We start from the raw sequence: 10,920 nt of genomic DNA, 5'->3' as shown, positions 1-10,920 counted from the left end.
TATATATATATATAATTAAAAACACAAAAATATACCTCCAAACAAAAGCAAATACACCAAAAATGCTTTTAAGCATAGTAAAAGAAAGCAGAGGTATAGTAAGAGAAAAACAGAGGGCTGGAGGGAGGGTAACCAAGACTGCAACAGTGAATACACTCGAACATCTACATTTATGGTAAGTGTACACAACTGTACTATGTTCTTCATGTTTCACTGTTGCAGTCATTACATTTGGGTAGATTCCCAAAGCTATGGTTGGGAGGATGGATTTATACAGCATTAGGACCCGCTATTAGATCCTGCAGGACAGCAGTGGCAAAGCCAGCTCTGGATTTAGAAAAGAAAGGTAAATGGCAATGTTTGGTGAATGTATGAACTGAGCTCCAGGTAGCAGCTTCTGAGAAAGGCTGTAGAAGTAGATGCAGCCCTGGTGGAATGAGATCTGATCCCCTGAGGGATAGTTTTACCATGGTGCATATAGCAGAAACTAATACAATGGCTTATCCATTTGGAAATAGTCTGATTTGAAATAGCTTTTCCCTCTGCCCCTGCAGCAAATTACACCAGTAGTTGTTCAGAGTTTCTTAGGGGTTTTGTCCTGTTTAAGTAAACTCTAAGTTGTCTGTGTACATCCAATGAATGCAGAATCCGCTCCCCCTTGTTCTGTGAATTGGGGAAGAAGGTTGGCAAATGAATGTTCTGATTAAGAGCCACACTGGATACCACCTTAAGCATGAAGGATGGATTGGTCCTGAGAGACACTCTGGCCACATGAAAAATAATGAAAGGCTCCACTGCCATAAGAGCCTGTAATTCAGAAATCCATATTGCTGAAGTGACTGCTAAAAGGAAAGCTGTTTTCCAGGATATAAATTTTAAGTCTGCAGTAGCAGCTGGCTCAAAAGGAGGGAGAGTGAGTTTTTCCAATACAAAATTGAGGTCCCAGGCAGGGGTTGGAGCTCTCCTGGGTGGTCTTAAGTTTTTGGCCCCTCTGATATACTGCTTTAGCAGAGGATGAGAGAAGAGGGGAGGTTCTGTGTTGTAATGAGCTGAAATGGCTGAGGCATGGACTTTTATGGAAGAAAAGGACAGGCCCTTGTGAAGCATCTCAATTAACTATTGGAAAATCTGAGGAATATTGGGCACAGCTGTGCTTATTCCTAGTGATTGATTCCATGCACAGAATCTTTTCCATTTGTCAGCGTAAGATTTTCTAGTACTAGTGAATTTAGGTGATTAGCCGTGCTGCAAGATTCAAAGTTTGGAGCTGAGTGTGCAGAATTTGGTTGTTCTGCTGAAGCAGTAAGTAAGATGTCTGAGGCAGGTGCCATGGTGGAAGGTGTGACACATTACACAGGAGTGGGTGCCAGTGTTGGTGAGGCCAGTCTCGAGCAATCAGAATCATTTTTGGTTTGTCCTGTTTGACTTTTAGTCGAACTTTGGAGAGCAGAGTTAGTAGGGGAAAAGCATAGAATGAAAGGTTTTTCCAGGTGAATGATAGAGCATCCACTTTCCAGTCTTTTTTGTGATGAGTTCTTGTGCAGAATTTGTCCAAATGATAGTTCTGGGGTGAGGCAAAAAGATCCATGTCCGGGCTCCCTCATTTTCATGTCAACATGTTGAAAATCCGTGGTTCCAGTTTCCATTTGTATGGGTCCATGAGATTTCTGTTTAGTTCATCTGCCATCTGCCAGAGGATTCAGCTTTCCTGGCAGGAATTGAGCTTTTAGTTGTATTTGGTAGGTCAATGCAGTGTTCCACAATGCCATGGATAATCTGCAAAGGGGGTAGGAGTGTGTACCCCCCTGCTTGTTTATGTACCACATAACTGTGGTGTTGTCTGTTTTTATCAGCAATTGTCCTGGATGAAGGTAGTCCTTGAAGGCTGAAAGAGCATTCTGTACAGCTAGCATCTCTTTCTGATTGATATGAAGTTGCATTTGATTTGGGCTCCATTTGCCCTGAATGCACTTTCCTGCCAGATGAGCCCCCAAGCATAGTATGATGCATCTGTGGTTAGGGTGTGGGTAGCAGGAGGTGAAGTGAATGGCAGTCCCTTGTTTTGGTGGCAGGCCTCTGCCCACCACAGGAACTCTAGTTGCAGACAAGGTATGGTAGGAATCATTGTTTCCAGGCTGTGACAATGTTGACTCCATTAACTTTTTAAGTACCACTGAAGTTTCCTCATATGCAGTCTTGCATATGGAATTAGAAGAATGCAGGAGGCCATGAACCCCAAGGCTTAAAGAATTTGTCTTGCAGTTAGCAGGGTTTCTGTGGCCGCCTGTTTGGAGTAAGTTACCAAATTAATTTGCTTTTCTGGCATAAGGTAAGCCATCTGGGCAGTTGTATTCAAGCTTGCACCCAGGAATGTAATTTTTTGAGAGGGTACTAGTTGTGATTTCTTTTCGTTTATGGTGTACCTTAGACAAGTTAGAACCCTTTTTAGAAATGCCAGATGCTTTAGAAGAATGTCCTTCTTTTCTGCCTGAATTAGACAATTGTCCAGGTATGGATATATTTGAATATTTCTTTGCTGCAAAATGCAATTAATGTAGCCAGGCACTTTGTGAAGACCCTGGGTGCAGCAGATAAGCCAAAGGGCAGTGCAGAGAACTGGTAATGCAAGTATCCTGCTTTGAAGTGGAGGTATCTTCTGCAAGATTCCCTGATTGGGATATGCAGGTAAGCCTCTTTTAAGTCTAGAGTTACCAACCAGGCATCTTTGCCTAGCACAGGAAGTAACTGTTGAAGAGTCAGCATCTTGAATTTTTGAATGTCCATAAATGTGTTTAGAGTAGATAAATCCAGAATTGGATGCCATGATTTGTCTTTTCTGGGCACCAGGAAAAGTCTTGAATAGAAACCTTGTCCCTTTTACTCTTCTGGTCCTGGTTGAATAGCCTCCATGTTCATGAGGGACAGTACTTGTTTCTGGGCCTCTGCCCACTGATTCGGGGGCAGGTCTGGCCATCCATTTGGAATTGGCAATGTGTGGAAATGAAATCTGTATCCCTGGGATACTATATTTAAAACTCATTTGTCCTGGGTTATAAGTTGCCAGTTTCTTGCATGAAGTGCCAGTTTTCTCCGCAAAGGGGCAGCTAAAATAAGTGCTTGGTAAGTGTAGAGGGAAGTCATTGAGACTGTTTTCTCTTTGAGCCAAGTATGCTTTCTTAGCACAGAGCCAGTTACAGCAGCCCTGCAAGAGGTCTCCAAAGAATCAAAACCACATTGCAAAGTATGTTTTCCAACTTGTTCAGCTGAATGCAATAAATCCTGTAAATCCTTATTTTCCACACAGTCAGCAATTAGCATCATTTTCTGTTTAAGCAGTCCCATGATATGTTGTTGATATTTAAGCATATGAAATTGACAATTTAAAGCCCTGATTGCCAAGGTTGCAGAAGTGTAAACCTTCTTTCCCAATCTATCCAGTGGCCTGGAATCTCTATCTGAAGGGGTAGGATTTTTAGCAGTAGAGGCCTTAATGTCCTTGGGACCCTGAGAAATGGTTTCAGGATCTGCAGTAGGATTTTTGAAAAGGAATTTGTGGGAGTCAGGAACCCTGTAGTATCTGTCTGGCCTACAAGGAGCCGGAGGCAGAGAATCAGGAGTCATACTAGATTCTGAGAAAACATCATCAACAATGTCTAGAACAGGTGGTATAGCCAAAGGCCTATGCTGAGGAAGAAGAAGAAAATCCCTAAGTCTCTTTTTAGATTCAGTGAAATTCTGACTTTCCCAGTGGAAATGTTCCCTTAAGGTATGTAAAGTTTCCCCAAAAGAAAAATCCTCAGGGGGAGAAGCAGAAGGAATGGAATCTTCTGCATCAGAGTCCTCATAAGTAGGTATAGACAAATCCTGTTCATTAGAAGAGTCAAAAGAAATAGAATGCTGTTCAGAAGTTTCATAATCAATGTCTTGCCTAGGCCTCTTGGATGGAGGGGGTTGTCTACCCCTGATCAGAGTAATTAAATCTTCAGCCATTTTGATAATTTGTTTTTTAGGCATAGGGGCCTGCACGTGTGGCCCAGGCGTCTGTCTTTTAAACATAGATTTAGATTTTGGCCTTAGTTTTGAAGATGGCATCAGTCTAATATACAAATCTGTAGGACTGAAAACACCCTCAGAAGCCGGTGCCTGCACAGTGACCCCGGACCCATCTAAGGTAGAGACAGCTGCGGGTTCCATAATTGAAGCATCTAGTGGCATACCAGACTCTGAATGGGTCTCAGTAGAGGCCTGTGAATCAGAAGTAGCGGGTATCAGGGGCTGCAAAAGTGCCTCAATGAGTACCAGCGAACTGGCGACTGGCTTAGGAGAAGCATCGTCGTCAGTTTTGGAACTCAACAGCCTGTCTTTTTCTTTGCGCTTTTTAGATATTCCAGTAGTCGGATTGCTAACCAATGACATTTCTGGATAATTAAATCGTGAGCCAAAATATTTAGAAGCAAAAATATGCAGACGTTTAATAGTGCGTTGATTAAATTTAGCACAAAACCGACAGCAAGGTATGTTATGATCAGGGCCTAGGCAAGAAATACAGTACAAATGAAAATCCTTATGAGGTATTTGCTTCCCACAAGCAATGCAATTATTAACTTTTACTGACATCAGTAAGGAGCAAGAAAAAGTTTCCCCGATGGGGTACTTAGCTTTTAGTTGAAGACTGGTTCTGAAACTCGAAAACGAAAATTTCAGGAGTCGGCCAACTGGCACTTGTGAACTGTTTCTGCTTCGGGCACCGCGAGGCAAGAAAGACTGATGTAATGGCATTGGCTGCATGTTTTATACTCCTGATGACCTGATGTCATGGAAGAAGGGACAGCAACCGACGCAAGACTCAAGACTTTGTTAATCAGGCTGACTGAGGGCAACTTGCCAGCAGATTACCCAAATGTAATGACCGCAACAGTGAAACACGAAGAACATCTAAAACTGCAACAAAAACTTTATTTGAAAAACTTAACAGTTATGACAAGCTCCTAATGCTGCTGTACTATGCCCATTATATAATTCACTGGTGCAGTTATGCTCCCAGAGCTTAAAGATCAGTGGGTGGTTCCCTTGGGAGAGCACTGTTGAAAGACTCCCTGCAGAATGGCTATGGCAAAACCTACCCTGGCCCTGGAAATAATACCCACATTGTCATGTTTGGGAAAAGAAGTATGGACAGATGACCAACTAGCTGCTTCCTGGATGAATTGTGTATTGACCCCCCCCACCACCACCAGGGAAAGAAAGGAATGGTGGCTGCAGAGGTCCTAGAGGAATGGATACTAACAAGCATAGGGTCAGTCTTGCCATTAGAGCAATAACAGGCAGATGCAGTGGATTATCATTTGGACATGGTCTGTTTACAAATTGAACTCTCCTTGGCAAATGAAATAAGGAACTTGTTAAATTTTCTAATTTCCTTTATTCTGTCAAGGTAAAATTTCAGTGTTTTGGGCACAACCATGAAGTCTAGGATCACCTCCCCTTTGTTTTTGAGAGAAAGAAGAGGTACAGAGAGGGGGATAGCCCATTGAATAAATAACTATGCTATTATTTTGTGCATGAAATTTGGACTGTTATACACAGTGAGCCTATCCTTGGGAATATTAAGAAGTGATCTTTGCACACACGGGCCATAATTTAGAGATCTGTCTAGCACAGGTAATTGTTAAAAAGGAGAGAAATTTGTGAGTTGTGAAAACAAATGGGGACAAAGTAAGCTTTCTAAAATATAACTGTGGTCCCAACGTACAGTAAACCCATTATTAAGGGTCTCAAAGGTCAGACCCAATTGACTAACTGGTTTACTGGCAACAAGAATAGAGTGGGTTCCCATAGTAAACAAGATTAAATGTGATGTCACAGCATGTTACAGTACAGACCAATTGTTTGATCTGCCACAAAAAAATTACTCAGGCAGCAGTAGACATCTATTTTTGGCTTCCATAGAAACCATTCAGGTTAGATTTTAATAAAGCTAAGGCACAGAAAGAGGAAGGCGAAAACTAACAATATCAGGCTGAAAGAAGATATGGGCATTTTCTGCTTAATCCACTAAATTGAGTACTTTATTATAAACATATTAGAAAAATACAAATACTGTGATAAAGCAGTAGCATTCTTGTGGGTGTTGCATAAAACTGTTTGATGGGAGGTTGGCATGATGGCTATGGTGCTTGCTTTACAGACACAAGGTATGGGGTTTGATTCTTACAGGGGGTAATTAGCTAGGCTTAAAATGGCCAGTAAGGGCAATTAGCCTAGTACTAATCTATGAACCTATGAACCTTAGTAATTGATGATTTACCTAAACAGTATATGCAAAAGTAAAGAAATCAAAGGTATATTCTCCCAGTTCATCACTAAGTGACATAAATAGTGACTTATAATATTATTGTTGTGAAAATAAATGCATACATTTATTTATGGAGGTACTATAGGAACTTGAACACTATCTGCTGTTTATTGTTTTATTAAAATATGAGTGTGCAACATCTGAACTAAGTATATGAAAATCATAAACTGGGAGAAATATAAGAATAGACTGGCCTGAAAAAATTCTTTCTACATTAGCTATTTATGAATAATAGGTTGCACACTTGATATTCAAATATTGAATATTTAAGGTGTATTTTGATGATTTTGTCAGAGTAATTGCTTTCTTTTGTAATGACTGATTCAACACTATAATACTTACCAACACATAGAGGACAACATAAAGGTGATGGGTCACCCAAAATGCCCGGAAGCTGCTTCTTCGGAAATGGTGGAAAGCAAAGACATGCATTATAGCTAATACAATGAGAAGCAAAACACCTGTCATCCCTGCAAAATAAAACAGAAAAAAGCAAAATCAGAACAGAGGACTTCCTATTATTTCAACAAGTCACATGATTTACTAATGTGCAGCTGATATTTTTGCCCAGATTAAGTTTTCTTGTATAAGGTATAACAGAACAGTTTTAGTTCATTTCACTTGAAGTGAGGTTTAATGACACTAATCCCCAGAAAGCAGCCTTGTTGAGGGAAAGTGCCTTCAAACTTCACATATAGGGAAGGGGCTTAGACACCCCTGCACTCCCCCAATTCACATATTCACTCTGGAGACTGCTGCATCTGAAGGGTAAAAGGATATTTCTGCAGTGTGGCAGTGATGAGTAATGGTACATAGATACATGGACAGACACAAACATGCACAAATCAAACCACACAGAAACACTCTCCCCATCTACCTACCCTCAAACACATAACACACAAACACCACTATAACTATGTCTTTCTATCAATGTATATAATACACACATATATGTATAGGTGTACTTAAAAACATCTAAACACCCAAATGGCAACATCTCTAAAAAAAAGTTGGCATGCAACTGTGCATGATCTGAGACATAACCCAACCACAAAATTATGCTTTATTGCAGGAAGGTAAGTCCCCCTGTACTCCCCAACTCAGTACAAATTACATATTCCAACTCTGAGAACTGTTGATCACCTGTTTTGTCAGCCAAAGTGGGTTTGACTATGCTGACAGGGAAAGTTAAAGAATGCATCTTATTTACATATATGTGTGAGTGTGTGTGTGTGTGTGTGTGTGTGTGTGTGTGTGTGTGCATATATATATATATATATATATATATATATATATATATATATATATATATATATGTGTGTGTGTATATATATATATATATATATATATATATAGGGTGTGTGTGTGTATATATATATATATATATATATACATATATATATATATATATATACATACACACACACACACACACACACACACACATACACACACACACACACACACACACACACACATATATATATATATATATATATATATATATATATATATATATATATACACACACATAGAAATTTTAAAGATTATGGTAGTGGTTCTGACTTTTCCTGGTTAACCAATAAGAAGCAACAACAGAGAAGCATTCAGTTTGCTGACCAGGAAGAAAACCAGAGACATAATGGCGGCTCGAGAGTAGGCTTGGATGTCTCTATGGTGTGGGAGAGTGAATCTGGGGACTATTCTGAACTTCCAGCAGCCCAGGATGCATGTTATTTGCAACGGACATTTCGGAAAAACAAACAATCTGAATTTCCAGATAGAGAGATGACCAGAAATGGTAATATGGCTCCAGAACCAGGAAATAGGAAGCAGTTTGACGGACAGTCAGCAGCACAACAAAGGTACAAAAGAGGTAGATGGAACTAATTCCAAAATGGCTTGCTTAGAGACTTTAATGTGTAATAATAATCAAATAAACAGTATTGATGCATATGTAGTGAATTTATCAGGTTGTACATTGAGTGAAGCCACATTTTCTGTACTGAATCATGGTTTAAAATTTATTCTGACTGCCATGCCTAGATTACATGTAATTAAGAAAGATATGTACTGTTTGATACAGAAATTACATTTAGCATGCTTTTTTAGGGATAAACAAAATGTTAATAGTTTAATGAATGATTTAGATAGTAATGTGTCTTTTTCTGATAATTCAGAAGATAGTTTTCATTCCTGTGTCTCAAATGATGAAAGTTTAGAAGTTGTTAATGCCTATTGTAGGTTAGATACATGTAAAAGTTTAGTTAAAAGTCAATTTATACCACCGTTTGCACATGAAGGCATACAGCATTTTGCAGCTATGGTGGATTTTACAGTAGAATCTTTATATTTAGATTTTATTAATAATAAAAAACAGTGTATTCAATATAATTTAATCAAATTAGAGTGGAACTCATTACAACAACTTAGTAAAAATAGAGATCTTGTTATAAAACCAGCAGACAAAGGGAATAAGGTTGTATTAATGCATTTTTCACAGTATGTTCAACTGTGTCTTGATCATTTAAATGATGCCAAAACTGCAAAATATGCTCTGTTAGAGAATATGAAAGAGCTACAAATAAATTTTGAAATTTACTACAGAAGGGAGAATGTTTGGGATATTTCACAAAGGATGATGCTGATAAAAAATTTAACATAGATTATTGTGAGATAGCTAAATTTTACTGTTTGCCCAAGATACAAAAGGACATTCAACATCTACCAGGCCGTCCAATTGTGTCTGCGTGCAATTATTTTCTTAACAATATGGGCATATTTCTGCATGGCTTTCTTTTACCATATGTTATTAAACAAAGTTCCTATAATAAAGACAGTGCTGATTTTTTAGATCAAATATTACCCCTTAAATGGACTAAAAATATGTATTGGTTACCAGCATATGTGAAAAGTTTATATACAAGCATTAGTCACCAGTATGGGTTAGAAGCATTATATAAAACCTTAGGGGATAGTCCACTTGCATATTATATAATTGAATTGATGGAATTTTATTTAAAGAATAATTATTTTGACTTTGATAATCAAATATTTCATCAATTAAATGGTACAGCCATGGGGGTGGCTTTTGCCACCATGTAGATTCATAGGTTGGTACTAGGCTATCAGCCCTAGGGCCTATACAAGCCTAGCCATAACAATTCCCTGGCTATTTCTTCCCATACTATTTACTTCCCTGGACCCCTGTCTAGCAGGGCAACTGACGTGATCTCTGGGGTGAATTTCCTTTCTCCCATCCAATCGTCAAGGTTCCTTTTGAAGAAGGCCAAAGAGGCACTCAGCTTGACATGTATGGGCAATCTATTCCAGAGTCTGGAGAGTCTCTGGGTCAGGAACCTATCCCTCCAGCATGTTTTGTTTATTGTGATGACAAGGTTTAGATCCCTGGAGCATGTGGCTCTGAGGGATTGGGATTTCTTTAAGTGTAGCATGTCCAACAGCTCTGGGTTTGACATAGCCTTGTATGTTAAGCAGAGATCACCTCTGAGTAGACGATATGTGACAGAGTATAGCTGGAGTTTTTTAAGGCGGTCAGCGTAGGGCATCTGCTTTAGGCCTGTGATTCTTTTAGTGAGGTATTTCTGTGGCCTTTCCAGTTGTTGCAGATGTCTTGAGAGGTACATACCAAACGGGGCATTGTATTCTATAATGGGTCTAATGAGGGATGAGTACAGTGGGTCAATGACCTCCTTTTTTCTGGATGAAAAGCCCTTAGTGATGAGGTGTGCCACACAGAAGGATTTCCTGACTGTTGTGGCGATGTGGTTATCGAAGGTGAGACCACTGTCCACCTGTGTCCCTAAGTCTCTTATCACACTTTTGGGGTTTAGTGTACTGCCACCTATATGGTAATTCACAGATACATGTTTTTTCCCAAAGGGGATAACTATACATTTCTTGGCATTGAGCTTGAGCCCATGGCTCTGGCACCAAGCATCTGTTTCTGTAAGGCCCTTTTGTAGAGTATACACATCATTTTGGGATTCAATAATGGCTCCCAGTTTGCAGCCATCTGCGAACTTTGTTAGCCAGAGTCCCTTAGTGTTGGCCTGTACTTCAGAGAAGTAGATGCCAAACAAGAGCGGTCCCAGGACTGAACCCTGAGGTACTCCACTTGTCACTTGTCTGGAGCTGGATTTGGAGTCGGCTACTTTTACAGTGTGGGTTCTATCAGTAAGCCAGTTAGCAACCCATTGGGTGACGTAGGGATTAATGCCCAGCTTAGTAAGTTTATCTATGATTCCAGAGTGGGGGATGGTGTCAAAGGTCTAGATAGGCTGTGTGGACCACCTTACCCTTGTCCATGGCTCTGGAGACTGATTCGAAGAAGTCAGTCAGGTTCAGGAGACAAGATCGGCCCTTCACGAACCCAAACTGGGTGGGGTCCAGTGTTTGAAGGTTGCCAATGTCTTTGTTTATAAGTTCCATGATAATACACTCCATGGCCTTGCAGATAAGGCTTGTCAGACTGATGGAACATTAGTTTCCTGGATCCAAGGTGGATCCCCCCTTGTGGAGTGGGATAACTTTAGCTCTGCTCC

The 10,920-nt window shown here is 39.9% G+C and overlaps 1 protein-coding gene across 2 annotated transcripts in view; it reads right to left on the bottom strand.

The window, feature by feature from the left end:
• The window catches only part of LOC122800916 (dual oxidase 1-like), a 250,375-nt gene that overhangs the window by 28,788 nt on the left and 210,667 nt on the right, over positions 1-10,920 (bottom strand). For both annotated transcript variants that reach the window (XM_044070274.1, XM_044070275.1), the window contains exon 27: positions 6,698-6,825. In XM_044070274.1, the coding sequence (XP_043926209.1) occupies positions 6,698-6,825 (128 nt within the window). The remainder of the gene's footprint in view (positions 1-6,697; positions 6,826-10,920) is intronic.

This window comes from Protopterus annectens, chromosome 4.part1, assembly GCF_019279795.1.
Source record: "Protopterus annectens isolate FY-2018-M chromosome 4.part1, PAN1.0, whole genome shotgun sequence".
NCBI lineage: Eukaryota > Metazoa > Chordata > Ceratodontiformes > Protopteridae > Protopterus > Protopterus annectens.
The sequence above is the reverse complement of the archived record's forward strand: the minus strand, read 5'-3'. Positions and strand labels throughout refer to the sequence as shown.